General features: G+C 41.1%; 1 protein-coding gene across 3 annotated transcripts; it reads left to right on the top strand.

Annotated features, from left to right (window-relative positions):
- Positions 1–6,145: 6,145 nt before the first annotated feature.
- herc56.1 (HECT and RLD domain containing E3 ubiquitin protein ligase 56.1) lies at positions 6,146–17,736 on the top strand. 3 transcript variants are annotated; one of them, XM_080760786.1, is made up of 23 exons: positions 6,146–6,411; positions 6,583–6,694; positions 7,459–7,535; positions 7,740–7,961; positions 8,137–8,228; positions 8,373–8,503; positions 8,889–9,013; positions 10,279–10,355; positions 10,527–10,642; positions 10,894–10,953; positions 11,053–11,158; positions 12,044–12,248; positions 12,556–12,707; positions 12,862–12,990; positions 13,521–13,619; positions 13,838–13,948; positions 14,074–14,214; positions 14,324–14,490; positions 14,606–14,684; positions 14,784–14,854; positions 15,502–15,685; positions 15,849–15,951; positions 17,275–17,736. In XM_080760786.1, the coding sequence occupies exons 1-23, from the start codon at positions 6,183–6,185 to the stop codon at positions 17,481–17,483; spliced, it is 2,997 nt and encodes a 998-aa protein (XP_080616912.1). In that variant the 5' UTR covers positions 6,146–6,182; the 3' UTR covers positions 17,484–17,736. The 3 variants fall into 3 exon arrangements, with proteins under 3 accessions (XP_080616912.1, XP_080616911.1, XP_080616910.1); XM_080760785.1 differs by having other exon boundaries at positions 6,147–6,411; positions 13,790–13,948; positions 14,606–14,672; XM_080760784.1 differs by having other exon boundaries at positions 6,147–6,411; positions 13,790–13,948.
- The last annotated feature ends 12 nt before the right edge of the window (positions 17,737–17,748 follow it).

Raw genomic sequence — 17,748 nt, 5'->3', positions numbered from 1 at the left:
CTGCACACAAAAAAGTACACAGAAGATAAAGCTTGTTATATTTCCATGGAGAAATAATTATTTTCTGAGTGTGTGTGTGTGTGTGTGTGTGTGTGTGCGCGCCCTCACAACTATCCAATTTTGCGCGGGAACCCCTTTTGGTGTTGGCATTATGTTATGCTTTAGCTATTGAAAAATAGCAGATCTACAAGCTCATAGCGCGCCACCGAGTGGCGCGCTACGAGCTTGTAGGTCTGCTATTTTTGAAAAATCGAAGAACGACTGACATTTTTAGAATCTGATCTCAGGTCAGAATGGGTTAATCAGACCAGTGTGTGTCCAGTGGAAACCTCGTATGAATCTGATCTCAGGTCAGAATGGGCTATACTTGTGAGGGCCAAATATCCCCACAAGTATATGACAATTTGAGATTCACGATGGTGCACGTCTCGCACGCACAGTATAACTAACGAACAAAAATGGCCTTTATATAATTTCCGCCCCGTAGTAAAACCAACGTGTGTGTGTGTGTGTGTGTGTGTGTGTGTGTGTGTGTGTGTGTGTGTGTGTGTGCATGAGAAAAAGGAACACTAAAAGGGGTTTATTATAGTCTGTGGTTATCAATTTAAATCAAAACAACTACCGCATAGAGCCACTACTATGCAAAGGTCTATATTTCTCAGTAAATCTGACTAACATCCTCAGATTTCTCTATGTGTATTTCATAACAATATGACATCTACTGGGTCACTGATTCCATAACTTGAGTTACAGTATGGCTCAGTTTATGGCTTTTTCACCAATAGCTTTTTGAAAGTATTAACTTGAGTGTTCAAAACGGCGGCACAAATAACATTTAAAGGCATTTGGAATCCTGAAATATATTTTAGACTCAGGTAATTAAAGCTGCATGGTCATGTTTGCATGATTGGAATTATAACAGAAATTAAATAAATACATTATCAGTATTCCAATATTAACCTGAGGGCCACATTAAGTGAAGGTGGGGGCTGCATGTGGCCCCAGGGGGTCCTTGAGGGAGTTCCAGGGGGTCCCCAGCTACAAATGGAACCAAACGGGTCCATTTGGTTCCATGTGTACACTCTCAGAGTTCAATTAACTTTGATTTTACAATATAAATTGGGGTCTCGGTAGAAAGAAGTGCCATTAAATGGGGGTCCATAGCCTAATCCTAATGCATGTCAAACTGGGGGTCCTTGAAATAAAACAGGTTGAGAATCACTGCAAGAGCCGTAGAAATCTTCTCTTATGGGGGTCTCTGGAATATCTATTCAAATGGGGGTCTGCAGGCCAATTAATTAGTATCAAATTTGGGGGTCCTTGACATGAAATGGTTTGGGAACCACTGTGCTACAGCATACAACACCAGAGGGAGTCCTCCTGTATCGAAGCAGGAGAACAAACACAGTGGAATTTGACCTGCCCAGGAATGTCCGGCATCATCATGACATCCTCTTGCTTCTTAACCTCTCCACCCAATAACATGCCACGAGTGCTACTCTGATAGTGCCTGAGGAGGATCACATCAATTTAATGTCTCGTGTTCACATCTCAGAAAACACGATCATAACAATAAAAACTAAATAGCAATGAGCGGCAAAATAGTTTAATTTTGTGCTCCTGTAACCTTTAAACATATCCATTGTTTGATGTCAAGTTCAATGTGCTTGCTGGAGGGTACACTCTGACCCGCCCTTCTTTTTTCCCCCACTTTTACAATTTCACTTTCTATTTATTGGTTAGGGGCCATGCCAAATTGCTTGTTTGACCCATCTTCATGCAATGTGCATCTAACCCAGCTGGCTCTTGTCCAGATGAGGCCAAAAAGGCACTGTTTCGCGTCCTCCGAGGACCCCATAACACCAACCGCCCTCCTACGTCTACTCTTAGTCCGTACAGAATTACTCTGCTCTCTGTTCTCCATGACTTGGCCAAGTAGAGCCAGAAGTATCTGGACTCCTCTCAGTAAAGAATGAGATGAAGCAAACATGTTTCTTTTGTGCGTGCAGTGTGCGCGCGCGTGTGCCCTAATTTAATTACAGAATGGAACAATTTTGGTGATGAAATTCAGTTACCCGTGTACATTGAAGACAGATAATGTATACTGTATTGCACCACAATAAAACATGTTAGGAATGACTGGTCCACACATGACAACAAATTCACAGTTTTAAAGCTTGTGTTAGCACCATACCCTTCGAATGAGCAGCTCCGCCACAGCTTCAAGTAAAAGGTTTTTAAACTCTAGAACTTGTAGTGAGATGGAGCCTTCGGTTTCTGTTTGTTGACAACCACGGGCGAAAGACAATTCAGGTTCAAATTCAAGTTCTCCAGCCTGCAAGGAGAGGGGGGATATCAACAACTTTCCTCTTATGGTAAGCCTATGGACAAAGACGGCACATTCAACATATTATAGTGTCACTGTTTACAAAACTGTAATGACCCAAAGCAATCAATAACCAGATTCACTTGCGATTTATATTAGATGTTTTGCAGCTATTGACATAGGCCTATATTTATACACGTGGACATCATCAGAATCTAATTTGAACATGAAAACTGTTTATGAGGATTATTTGCTTTCTTAGTGTCAGTGGTCATAACTTACTGCAGCGTTGGTGGGGAGTTTCCTAGAGTCTGCACTGAGATCCATTGTGTTGTTTCAGGGTAGGCCAAGGTCCCAGCAGGTCTCTGCTCCCTGTTAATCAAGAAAAAAAAGCTAATAATTATCTTTATAAAAGGTTAATAGAACAGGGTGTAATAGGCCGACACACACACACACACACACACACACACACACACACTTTCACTCAGTATGCCTATAATTAGTTCCTCATCTGTAATTTTAACCGCAAGATTATTTTATTTATTAGAGATAACGGGCACATCACATTAAAACCTCTTAATGTTTCCAGGTCATTCCAATTTACCATAATGGCTTTGAAATGACCGTTGCCCTGTTTTGTTCTTAGTTTGACTACTACTCCATTTCCACTTCACTGCAGAGGATAACGTCTCAATAACCCACCGAGGGTTCAAATGAACCTGCCCATTGACACTAATAGGGGTCAGAGCAATAACACTGAATGGACAAATTGTCCTGTCAGTGCTTTTTAAATTATATAAGTTATTTAATTTGACCTGTAGATGGTCCTCTTGCTACTGTCTGTGTCCTTATCATCAGCAAGACTCACTCTCTCACACACACACACACACACACACACACCTCCCCACACACACACACACACACACACACACACACACACACACACACACACACACACACTCTCAATCACACGCAGCAAGACCCCCCCCCCCACACACACACACACACACGTACTGTACACATCACACTCACACCTACAAAATATGACTGACTGTTTAAGTGGGAGGTCTCCACTAGCCAATGATCCCTTAATAGAACGGGCCCTTTTCTTCTCCCATTTAACCCACACTCGTATCAATCACGTAGAGGGAATTAAATGATCCCTATAGCTAGAATTTGCTACTATCATAAAATGACATTGTGACCCCAGGCTCAGAAGGGAGGCGCCTTGCGAGTGTTTGTTTGTACGTGTCAGTGAGGGAGCAGGAGGTGTAAGAGACAGTGCATGCGTCCATGTCCAGCGTGTGTGTGTGTGTGTGTGTGTGTGTGTGTGTGTGTGTGTGTGTGTGCGCGTGCGTGCGTGTGCGTGCATGCATGCCTGCCTGCGTGCGTGCGCGTGCATGTGTGTGTGTCAAAGAGAGGAAGACAGTGAGTGTGACTGAGGGGAGTGGACCATAGTATCTTTATTTGCCTCTCCTCTGATCCAGTTGAGCAGGTATTAACTACTCTCTCCACCAAGCCTTGAAAAGCCAAATTAAAAGCACAGCCATCCATAAAATGGGATCATTTCTATCAAGCAACATGATGTCTGCATTACCTCTCCTGTGACTTATATGGGCAATTGTTCTACAATGCACTGAAGAAAAAATATATATGTAGCCACAGACAGGCCCACGGCAGACCCTGACTGCATAGTAGCTATCATAGACTGTAAAGTAGCTACAGCAGTGGTTTTCAACCAGTGGTCCTCCAGGGGCCTTGAGGGGGTTCCATGTGTTCCGTCCCCAGCTATAAATGATGGAAAGTTGGTAACCAAATGGAATAGATCTTTGAGATTGTTAAAAGAAACCAAATGGACCTTTAAGGTGTCCATTTGGTTTCATTTTACACAACATCTGCATTAATTTACAAGAAGCATACAATTAGAGAATGTAGAAGAATTGTTATTTTCGTTTTCCCGTGGTATAATTGCCACATCAATACAGCATGGAATTGTGGACAAAATCTTATCCAGATATTAGACAAAATAATTTTATGAAGCTAAAAATCTCATCAAATGGTGGTCAATTTGCCTAATAAACAATAGGCCTTGACCTTGGTAAGGGTTGAAAACCACTGAGCTATAGCTATTCATGGGATAGAGAGATGAAGAGCTCACCCTAGTTTTGTAGTAGCGTGGCAGCTAGGTGGCTAAATAATTATGCTTCAGTTACATTGCCTGATTTTGACAGGCATGTCTCATGGACATATTGGGCTATTAGAAGACCATATATTGATAGTAGCCTATACTAGCACGGCGGGAAATTCAAGGAAATGTCAGAACTCAACTCAGAACCCACGCCTCGAGAGCAAATATTTACAACACTGAAAAACGAAAAAAAGCGTCTCATAAACGAAGGTTCTGGTTTCTTAGTTTCTTTGCCCAAAAAGCAAAGACAGAACTCTTGTTGTGTTTGTTCAATGACACCAAAACAACACGTTTACGTTTAGCTAGCAAGAAAGATGAGAAACATAGCTGCTGCATGCTTACCACTGTGACACCCGCTGTCAGTCAAACTTCAACAACAACAAATGACCAGACGTGTAAAATAAAGTAAAATGAACAGTTATTTTTAGTTATTAGGTAATTAGGCTATTGTGCAAACTAAGTTATATAGGCTACTAAAACCAACAACGTATAGACTTCAGCTCGTCGCGACAGCTCTGCAGGCTGCAGCAGGTGTCATGAATGCCTGATTATTCATTTCATGTTTTTTTACCCACCGGGTGGGTGGAAAAATAGGTTTTTGTATTCCCTTTTAATTTTAGCCTATATATTTTTAAAAAAAAGTGATGTAGGCAATTGGTGCACAATTGAGAGTTTTCTGCATATTAAGTGTTCCCTGAATGTTAATGTTCTTTTTATTTTTTCCTTTGTCCCTAGAAATGTTAGTTTAAATATGACTGGATGAAGTAAATATTAACCTAATAGTTTCAGCAGAAGATAATACAAATTACGAAAAATATCAGAGTTATTAAAAAATAAATAGTCGATATTACAAAGCTGTGGCCAGTGGCAACGGTATGTGCTGCCATCTGGCGGTTAGATTTTGATATTGCAGGTTGTTTCAGACTGCCTCAGTATATAGACTGGATATATACCAGTGGACAAGGACATGCCTCTAATATTGCCTTATAACTATTAGCCATAATATGCATTACTCCTGCCCAAAGCTCATACCTGACAGGCAAAATAGCTTGTCTTTGGTTCATTCTTGAGGTATATTTCAAACAATCAGATCAATTTAGCAGTGGTTATAAAGTTTTTTTCTCCCAGAAAGTGATTGTAGCTCCTACCTGGTAACTGAAATGGTGTTTCTGGCAATGCCATTAGTCAACCAGTAGTGGTCAGGATCTTTTCTACAGGGAGATCACCTCCAACTACTGCAGATTTAAGAAATGTGTCTTTGTCTATGTGAATCTGTTTAAATATCAATTGTAAATTGGTAATATCAATGTCTCATGCCATTTGTTTTATACAGCAAATGTGTTAAACCACTCCTGTCATCATTAATTAAAATGTGGATTTGGATAACAGTAAATAGAGGAAGTTACATGGACAAGCCAAGTCTGGGATGGAATCCTGCCCACAATGCAGATTCCTCTGCACAGCTTTGCAGCCAGCAGGTGGCATACTGTCATCAACTCAACTCAACACAATAACAGTCAGACATGGGGTTTTAACTTTCAGTTTCGCTTTTTATACGTAGGCCTAACGTAATCGATCAATGACACTTGACTTTCGTTTCTTTGATACCGACACCCAAGCTCAGCTGATATAAAAAAGAATGTGACAGAATGACAGTTTCACACAGTGATGTTTTCGTGGGGAGAGGACGCCCCTCGTGGGCTTGGCTCAAAGACAGCGTCTACCTGCTTTACAAATGCTGCCAGGACTGAAAGTGCAAATAATATATATTTTTTCTCACCTCAAATCAAGGAGCTTTCAAAAGGTCGCAGTGTCAGTGCTTTGATCAAAAACAATGGGGATGCGTTCGTCATTCACACAAATATTGTAGATGAAAAGATCGTCACGGGAAAACAGAGTAAGTATAGTGTTTATTTTTGCATTATTAGGCTATTATTATTATTATTATTAATAATAATAATAATAATAATATTTTATTATGATTTATGTAATGTTATATACTTATATAGACTACACTGCATAATAATTATAATATGATATCTGATTATGTCTTGTGTTTTTCTTGTAGAGCATGTGAAGTGCAAAGAAAAGATCAATGTTGTGAGTTGTAGTGATGATACTGTCACTCTCCTGTCTGAAGAAGGGAGGGTTTTCATCCTGGACACAGCTTGCGTTCCAAGGTAAAGTGGTTCAGTTGAGTACAAAATGGGAAATGTTTTTGAGTGGTGGCACTCGCATCCGCCTGGGTGACGGCAGACTGCTGGCGCTTTGGCATGGGGGGTCAGATCAACATATGGAATGAATTCTGTACTGGCCATATATGGAGCGTGTCTTGAGTGTACAGGGTTTGATGAGGTCAGATCAACATTTGAGATGTCAGAACAGGTCAGCTCCATATATGGAGATCTAAGGGTGGCAGTAGCCTGGGCAGTGTCTTGAGTGTACAGAGTTTGATGAGGGCCCAGGTAGGGCCGGGGCTTAATTTTCGGACCTGTTGAGAACTCTAGTTTTCGTCTGCTGCTGCACTAATAACTTTGGTGCAGGCCCGTCTAGAGTTTAAATGTACAGGTATCAGTCAAAAGGGAGACATCAAAGTGGAAGGATGGATGAGAAAGGATCAACATATTATGGAATGTCAGAACAGGTCAGCTCCATATATGGAGATCTAAGGGTTTGAGGTCGGATGTAGAGTTGCTGGCCAATATTGATGACATCAGGGATATCCATGGGCATTCCCATATATGGGCTTAATATTGATGACATCAGGGATCTCCATCCCTGATGATGTCACGAGTCATGACCATATATGGAGGCGTGGGGTGGGTGACGGACGGACTGAATGACTGACGGGAAATGCACATTTTCATAGTAAATGCGCAATGACACAGTCACGATTGTGAATACCTTTCTGAATGTGGTAAATGTATCTTTTCTTCTTACTCAGGCCCATGGCGGAATTGTGTAACATTCAAGTAACTCAGGTTGCTTGTGGAAGCCACCATTCAGTTGCCCTGACAAAAGGTACAGTAAAGTGCATTAACCAGTAAAAGTAAGTAAGCCTAGGCCCGGACGGTTAGCTCAACCGTCTGGGCAGTGGGCACCTGGGCTGCCAAGCCAGCCGGACGGAGTGCCGCGGGTTCGACTATATGTATACCGTACGTGTGTAATGTACATACTGTCATACTGAGTGCACATAAATAGTCACTCACATTAATGTCACTGCAGGTGGGCAGGTTTACACCTGGGGGAAGAACTCCAGTGGCCAGCTTGGTATAGGAGAGGTGAAGGCGACCATTAGCTCCCCACAACACCTCACGTCTCTGTCAGCCGTCCCCCTGCTTCAGGTGACCGCTGGGGGGGAGCAGAGCTTCGCCCTCTCACAGTCCGGGACTGTGATTGGCTGGGGCAGGAACAGCTCAGGACAGCTTGGCCTTGGGGACAGAACAGGTACAGTACTGCCCAGTTTAACCACATGCAAGCCCAATTCATTCTTTGTCGGATGGCGCTGTCGTGCAGAGAAAATAGGCGACCTACAAGCTCATAGATTGGACATTTTGTCACCATGAGATGGAGAATAAATTGGGCTTAACTTGCTTGGTGACATTTGGATACTTTTCTATAGACCGACACATCCCAACTCTTGTTCATTCTTTGAACATGAAGAAAACCACCGAGATTTCCTCAGGACAAGACCATACTGCAATACTGACAAAGGTAACATTGGTTAACATCAGGTATAGTTTGAGTATTATTATGTGTTGATTGTTGAATGCCCTAGGCCGGGTCAAGATCTGACATTTACACTTTAGGTTATGGTTAAATCATATGTTATATACTGTATATATTTGTTTTTTTCAGGGTGGCACTGTATTTACATTTGGCTCTGGGCAATATGGGCAGCTGGGACACAACTGTTATCGAGATGAACTGCATCCTCGGCTTGTTGCAGAGCTCTGGGGGGCAAAGGTCATCAAAATCGTGTGTGGAAGGTACTGCATGCTAACGAAATGCTACGCACACGCACATACACACACACACACACACACGACAGGAACAAAAACATAGTCTCTTGATGCAAAGGTACAGTACAATGCAGAATGTGTTCGTAAGAACCTTAATATTTGGTTTATTTGGTTTTGGCAGTGCTTATATCAAAAGGTCTGACCTTCTTTCTGATAAATCATCAGACCTCAAATTATTTCCAATGATGGAGCCATACTAAATTGTCTCACCACTACCTGGGCTATGTCGAAGTTTAGTTTGAGAACCACTGCTCCAACGTGAGCTGCAAAAGGTCCATATAAAAAAAGTATAGTGTAGCTTCAATGTTACTGCTTCCTGTAAATGTTGATATATTTTTGTCTTCTTAACCAGACATCATACACTGGTGTTAACAGACTCCAAGAAAGTCTATTCCTTTGGACGTGGAGAGCAAGGCCAGCTAGGACGTGAATGGGGGAGGAATCAGTCTGTGCCTCTACCTGTTCAACTGTCACATGGTAACTACCAGTTTAACTGTCACATGGTAACTACCAGTTAAACTGTCACATGGTAACTACCAGTTAAACTGTCACATGGTAACTACCAGTTAAACTGTCACATGGTAACTACCAGTTCACCTGTCACATGGTAACTACCAGTTCAACTGTCACATGGTAACTACCAGTTCACCTGTCACATGGTAACTACCAGTTCACCTGTCACATGGTAACTACCAGTTCACCTGTCACATAGTAACTACCAGTTCAACTGTCACATGGTAACTACCAGTTCACCTGTCACATGGTAACTACCAGTTAAACTGTCACATGGTAACTACCAGTTCACCTGTCACATGGTAACTACCAGTTAAACTGTCGCATGCTAACTACCAGTTCAACTGTCACATGGTAACTACCAGTTCAACTGTCACATGGTAACTACCAGTTCACCTGTCACATAGTAACTACCAGTTCAACTGTCACATGGTAACTACCAGTTCACCTGTCACATGGTAACTACCAGTTAAACTGTCACATGGTAACTACCAGTTCACCTGTCACATAGTAACTACCAGTTCAACTGTCACATGGTAACTACCAGTTCACCTGTCACATGGTAACTACCAGTTAAACTGTCACATGGTAACTACCAGTTCACCTGTCACATGGTAACTACCAGTTCACCTGTCACATGGTAACTACCAGTTCACCTGTCACATGGTAACTACCAGTTCACCTGTCACATGGTAACTACCAGTTAAACTGTCACATGGTAACTACCAGTTCACCTGTCACATGGTAACTACCAGTTAAACTGTCACATGGTAACTACCAGTTCACCTGTCACATAGTAACTACCAGTTCAACTGTCACATGGTAACTACCAGTTCACCTGTCACATAACTACCAGTTCACCTGTCACATGGTAACTACCAGTTCAACTGTCACATGGTAACTACCAGTTCAACTGTCACATGGTAACTACCAGTTCAACTGTCGCATGGTACATACTACAGGTGGCATATAGTAGATGAGTGTTTCCCAAACAGGAAATGATGTTTCCCTGTTTGTGATTTTGTAAAAAAAATCTTAGTGTAGAGAGAAATTATTTTAATTTCAATTAGTTTTTTAATTATCATTATTTAAAAGTAATTCTTTGTATGAATGAAAAAAAAAAATCAAAAGAATAAAATACTAATGAAGTAGTCCACTGCTTTAGATGATTATCAAAAGCAAATTGTGTATATTGGAATAAAAAACTAACATTTCTGCCAATATTCCAGACACTAACGCGGATCTGAAAGTCAGGCACATCTGTGCAGGAGGAAACACTTCATTTGCAATGTGCACTGTTGATCAGGTATTAACATCCAGACAATGATTAAGATAATTTTGTGCTCAAGTGTGGTGTGTTGTCTGAAAATAAATGTGTGTGTGTGTGTGTGTGTGTGTGTGTGTGTGTGTGTGTGTGTGTGTGTGTGTGTGTGTGTGTGTGTGTGTGTGTGTGTGTGTGTGATCATTGTATTCGCAGGAATTTCACGAGGGAACAACCAATCAGAATCTAAAAGAGACACAGCAATGTTTAGATGACATGATTGAGATCTGGACCTCTGACTTCCGTCCAAAGTTATGGAAAAAGATACAAAAGTAAGTGGCAGGACATGGTAGGTACTATTTGGTAATATGCAGGTCTGCAGTACAAGTTTCCAATAATATGACCTAATTCAGGGGTTCTCAACATTTTTGGCTGGGGACCCCCGAAAATGTTTTGGCCATGTCTCTCCATGTCTCGCAAAGTAATTTGGGGACCCGCAGGTTGAGAACCCCTGAGTCCTAATTTGTATGGCTGTAGAACTCTACTCTAGTCTAGTGCAGTGAACTACATGATGTCTTCACAGGGAAATTGAAAGAACATTTTCCTCAGCGTCCTTTTTGAATGGAAGTTTCCTTGACAGAAGGTAAAACCATTATTTAAAAAAAAAATTAATTGAATTGTCTGTGAATTTGTTGTTTGCTTTTGTGTTTATGTTATTATTGTTTTGTCTTTTTTTTACTAGTGGTGATAAACACTTCAATACTTCACCAAAACATTCTGGCCTGAACTTGCTTCTTGCACGACGTGCTTTCCAGAAGCTGTTGAAAAGTGACAAAGTGTTGGAAAAGGTACTGTTCTCATCTGACTGGTTATGCTTTAACGTTATTACCACTTCTAAAACATATTATGTATGTTTAAGAATTATTATAGACAATATACAGATTTAGTGTTTAGACTGTGTTGGGGTCAGGTTAGACAGCTCGATGGGTTGCTATGGTTGCTATGGTCACGTGGTGTTGGGTGGTGTCAGACAGGTAGTAAAGTCAGCTGTTCACCGGGGTGGCATTGCATGAATGGAAGGAGAGGGGGTGAATGACGGGGAAGTCCAACTTTGCTGACCGCTTTATAAACGCAAACGCTAAGACAACGCACTTTGTTATGATGCCAAACCCATTGTTTTTAACTACCTTTAATAAATGAATAAAACGCAGTACACTGGAGAAGTGAGTCCTTGGCATGCAGCGCGTCTGGCAGTACATTTCCCCGCTTTTAGCCTCTCGGCGTCTTACGCTATAGACGCCTTACAGACTGGTTAGATTGTTGTTTTAGAAGTTGTGATGGCAAATTGGTAACCACTTTATTTTAAATGTAATATTTAGCACTGACTAATTCCTTTATTTGTATTTGTAAGGCCCAAACCACACCAGCTGCAACTACAAATGCAAATGCAACTACTATCCTTGCAACTACTCCTTGAAACAAAACAAACCACACCAATGCAACTCCTTGCAACTGCCATTGGGAATAATAGTTGCAAGGAGTTGCATGGCAATCCTCTAGTGTGGTTAGGGCTTAAGTCTACTCTATTCTACAGTATGCATCATTCAGCACATACCTGTACATTAACACGTACGCACACACACACACACACACACACACACACACACACACACACACACACACACACACTGGCAGTAAGTAACTCTGACCTCTGTCCTTTTAAAAAATACCAGATTGAATCTGTTGTCTTGCACGCGCTGCTTCCGTCGCTTGACGAGGCACCACTTGGAGTTGAAGGACTGCGGATCTTCCTGCTTCTGACTGAGCTACTGAGGGTCCTCCAGAAACAGAAGCCTCCTCAAGGCCAGAGCACCGAGCTAACGGAGGCGGTCGCTGCAGCCATGCTCAGACTGCCCCCAGACAGCCTCCAAGTCCTAGGTCATAGTCGCCACCATTGCTAATAATGACGCAACCCTTCTAGTTACACTAGTGTAAACTAGAAGGGTTGCGTCATCACAGTGTTGTAAAATCGTAATAGGAAGAGTGCCATCCTTAGCACATTGCAGTTTTGTACATTTATTAGATTTATAACAGATAGATTTTTAGATAGATTTAAAAAAAAAAAAAACCTCAAAACGTAACATTGCGGACAAATGCTAAACAGCTGTGTTGATATTTTTTACTATAAAAATATAGCAATTAACTGTTTTTTTTAATATTTTTTTTGTTTTTTTGTTTTCCACAGGTTATTGGTGGTCTTCACTGACGCGTCCCACTATGATCAAACATGTTAAGCTGTGGAGGAACACCCTGTCATTGATTCTAACCACTTCCACTGACTTCCACCGCAGAGTTGAAGTAAAAAACCTGCTAAAAGTTCTTCAACATCTGTACAGAGTTGGTACCATTTTTGTTATTATTATTATTATTATTGGTTTGATAACCACTGGTCTATGTAGACATAATTATCTTATTACATAATTATCTTATTAATGAATTATCTTATTACATAATTATCTTATTATCTTAACATGATGAATTTGTCTTAAAGGAAAATGACAAGATTGTCGGACCTCAGAAAATTACAGAAAGCATATTCTGTTTGGAGACACCTTTGACTTTCAACCCATTATTTCTTGCGGACGATCTGAGACTTTGGCGTTTGTGGTGTAATGCAAAGGTAAAATCGCACCTGGGTACAAACCATTTAACTTTAGACAATGTTGACAAAAAATGAGTGAATTAACCATGTCATGGGTTCCAGTCCAGCTCATGCCCAGTCACATGTTTCATGAATCATGTCTAAATTGTCTTTTCTTTTTGAGGAATACCACTCATTTTCAACATCTATGTCTAATCTATCATTAATATGCCTTAGAGGAGTTGTTTGGAAATAATAATAAAAATGTCCCTGCTTCTGTTTAGCCTAGAACTGGAGGTCTAGAACCTGGGGTCATGTGATCAGTGACATCACGAAGATGTACTCTTTTATAGCCTGCAATGTACATCTTCATGATGTCACTGATCACATGACGCCTAGACCTCCAGTTCTAGGCTACACAGAAGAGGGGGACTTTTATTATTTCCACATAACAACTCTAAGGTACAGTATATTAACGACATAGTTACATTTTGAAAGTCAGTGGTATTCCCCTTTAAGAAGTAAGTCACTTAATAAGTACAGCTACTGTATCTCTACACCCCTTTCAGAATATGAATGACATGCCAGCTGTACTTTGCCGTTTCCCCTTTTTGATGAATCTGCAATGCAAGATACAGCTTTTTGATCTCAATGCAAACATCACAATAGTAAGTTACTGGCTAGGCATAAACAACTCAGCAATTTCTCTCTGTCACACACACACACACACACACACACACACACTTTTCAATTTAAATGTTATGTTCCATTAACTGACTGACTAACAGTGCTAATTCTGTGCATAATAGTGCATAATAGTAGATGTAGTGTATTGCAGGCACACCATCAAATTAATCCCTTTGGGGTTGTGCCAATGCTTCCGCAGAAAGCCTCTGCTACATACTTTGAGTTGAAGCTGAAGCGTGCAAGACTTGTAAAGGACACCTTTGAACAACTTGGTAAAACCTACCACGTTCACTTCAAGAAACCACTTCTGGTAAATACAACTCATATTCCTAAGTAATAACTTTTGACTTGAGTGTTTCACAATTTCCAAATTCACATAATAAAATTAACATTCATTAAACAATTACAATTAAATGCCTGTGGTTTCTTTCTCAGGTATACTTCGACGAAGACACCAAAATTACAAACGTCTACATGAAAGACTTTTTCCTTCATTTATTTGATGAGCTGCTGTTACCTAAATCGGGGATGTTTTCATACAATGACACCAAAACACTGGCATGGTTCCCCTCTAAAGTAAGACTTCTCTGAGATAAAAGAGAGACAGGACCATACACAAGCACAAATTCAAACTTTGAACCATGCACCATGTCCAAAATTAAACCTTTTATAATCCCCAACATAGGCACCATTGAGGGAAAAGCAATACTTCCTGTTTGGGGTTCTATGTGGACTGGCCCTATACAACAAGAATATGATACACCTACCCTTCCCAATGGCTCTGTTCAAGAAGCTGGTCAATGTAACTCCATCACTAGAAGATCTGATAGAATTCAGTCCACAGGAAGGAAAGTAAGTGGGATAAATTTTGTTTTACTCCTTACTGGTTTTAACAGAGTAAATACTCCTTAAACAGGTGTTAAAAGTCACTCACTGACATGTTTGTTTGACTTTTCTTCCTTTCAAGGAGTCTGCACTACATCTTGGAAGACTATTTAGATGATGATATAGAAAGCTTGGACATGTGTTTTTCAGTAGGTATTCTAGTGAGGACTGACTTCCTTCAATAATAAAAATCAATTCTCCTTGTTTTTACCTCTTTAAACTAAAGCATCTTAAGTGTTTTTTCCCCCTCATATTAACAGGTTGTCTGGGATGGGGCAGTGGTGGAACTTGATCCCCAAAACCCTGGAAAGCCAGTGACAAGTCGGAATAAGTAAGACTATTGAAAATAAAATATTACAATTGTGCCGTTTATAATGAATCTTGATGATATACAATTTGCATACGTAAACATTCACGCTTGCACACACGCACTAACGTTCTCAACAGGCCTGAAAATTAAGGCCCGGTCCTAGCTGATTAACCGACTAATTAGCATAGATTTTAGGCCCGACCCAGCCCTAAAACGTGGGGTCAGGTTTGGGCAGTATTTGAGAACTCTACACAGAGTAAAAGTGAAACGCCAGTCAGCACCATCTTCATAATAGATGAATATACACAAACAGAACAGAACTATTCTTTATATTATTAAAAAATGCAATATAATGAATATATATATATTAATTTATTTTCTTCATGGAGTCCGAGGTCCGGCCCTTGAGAACTCTAGCACGCACGCACACACACACACATACACGAACAAGAACGCTATTGTACTTAATGCCTGGCAGCTTGTAGCTAGCGTACATTCTCCCTCCTGTGGGATGCATGAATTGGTTTGGTGTACGAGGAGGACGACCTAGAGAGACGGTACACCAAACCAATTCATGCGTCCCACAGGACGGAGAATGTACGCTTTTATTATTATTATGCTTTTATTGTGTACCAATATAAAAGCTCTGCGTTGTTGTGATGAAACAGGAAGGAGTTTGTGGACGCCTACGTGAACCATGCTTTCAACAAGTCAGCAGGAACGCTGTTTGAGGAGTTCAGAAAGGGTTTCCTCAAGGTGTGCGACGCGGACGTGGTGGAGTTGTTTCGGCCACACGAGTTGAGAGATCTGCTGGTGGGCAAAGAGAACTACGACTGGGAGAAACTGAAACAGGTCCGTGACATTCGCTCATGTTGTTCATTCGTCATATTGTTCTCGTAAACCCATGTTCCCTCAGGCTGTCATGAATCATCTGTATCTCCACTAGTAATAATAACCAATCAATAACCCGTGATTGAATTGGCAAACAATGTTTTGCTTACCGTCAATGCATTAGAACACGACGTATGAAGGCGGGTACCATGCCAGCCATCCCAACATACTGATGTTTTGGGAGGTTTTTGAGGAACTGACTGAAGATGAGAAGAAAGCTTTCCTTTGTAAGTACTCCACCAAATGTCTTTGAAAAAACAAAAACATTTGATAGTGACATGACATCTAGCATCTATTTCCAATCAAATCAAAGTTTATTTATATAGCACATTTACATTGCCAAAGACACACCAGAGTGCTGAACAAGAACATTGTGACATAAAATAGCAAACAAAGCAAATGAGAAAGCTGAAGTACATACTGTACATACTATAGATTCATACAGTGACACATGAGGTTTCAGGCACAATCAAGAGCAGTTGGTTAGCTGACCTCAAGGGCTCTGGCTTGACCTCTGGCTGGGATGTATGGCTCAATGAGCTCACAAAGGTTTGGGGGGGGCAGCCAATTTTGGGCTATAAAAACAAACAAGTAAAAGTTAAATTCTAAAACTAACTGGGAGCCAAGTTGTAGGCATCCGAGTCCATATCAAAAAGACAAAAACAGGGGCTCCACAACACTGGTGACATGGTGGTGCCTAGCTCACATCCTACCACCAACAACTCAATCTGTTTGATACTGGCACAATTGTATACTCAGCTGGAGGCAATTAGTTTGGACTTATGTCAAGGGGTAGATTAACAAATACGGTATACAAATCGCATTACAACCCCCCCCCCCCTCTCTGCCATCCTGACCTGGTCCAGCCCAATTACACTGGAACTTGGAAGACAGCAGTTTTCAATCCTCACTTAACAAATTGTCTTTGATCCTGGTGACTGATATTGTCATTCATTTTTTACCACATGCTACATGCAGCACTAAACACATAAAATGTGACTATAAAATGTAACGCCTGGGCCATGGCTCAATGGCACCTTGGCTGGTAATCCAGCCTGGCAGTGTGCCGCGGTTTCGACTCCCGATCCCGACGGCCTTCACTGCATGTCTTCCCCCCATCTCTCTCCCCATTTCCTGGCAGCCTACTGTCTGTCCATCCATAAAAAAAAATTAATTTAAGGCGAAAGCCACAAAAAGACATAAAAGAATAAATGTAAATGTAACACTGCATTGACTTTCTGTGTTAAAAATGCCGGCACCCACCCACCCACCCACATATAATGTTGTGTTTTTGAGTGGTGCAACCACTCCTACAACCAGCAATGTCCGTGACGTTCACCTATGTATGTGACAAACCCGCCTACCTATGTACAGTATGTGTGAGCACCAGTATTAGTACCAGTAGGGGCGCTGTTGTGCCATGCAGAAACAGAGAGAGAGAGACAGTGCTGACAGACTGTTGCCTGCTGATATGAGAGAGAGAGAGAGAGAGAGAGAGAGGGGGGAGTTGCACCACTCGGTTCACACGGGTGTGATTTCTTTTTTTATAGTATTTCTGACTGGATGTGACCGCGTGCCCATCCTCGGCATGGACCAGATCCGGATGAGAATAAGAGTCTTGTACAACTCCACCCAGCAGTACTTCCCTGAGGCGCTGACATGCCACTCCATTCTGGAGCTGCCCGTCTACCCTGCCAAGGCGACGCTGCAGGCCCGGCTCACTGAGGCTCTGATGCACAATAGAGGCTTCTTAAAGTGACTGTGAATGTGGGAAGTATAACTGATATGTACATTAACTAACTTACTAAGTAGCCTATACATCGAAAGCATTGTGAGCTTGTAGATCTGCTATTTTCAAATGATTTATTTTTTAATACATTTGAGAACTTGAAATGGGACATTCTGCACAATGAGTACTTTTACTTAATTATGAGTAATTTTAAGTACATTTTGATACCAATACTTTTGTACTTTTAATCAAGTACACTTTGCCTTTCCGAAATTTTACATGTAGGACTATTACA

Source organism: Protomyctophum bolini (genome assembly GCF_963924005.1).
Source record: "Protomyctophum bolini genome assembly, chromosome: 4".
Taxonomy (NCBI): domain Eukaryota; kingdom Metazoa; phylum Chordata; class Actinopteri; order Myctophiformes; family Myctophidae; genus Protomyctophum; species Protomyctophum bolini.
The sequence above is the reverse complement of the archived record's forward strand: the minus strand, read 5'-3'. Positions and strand labels throughout refer to the sequence as shown.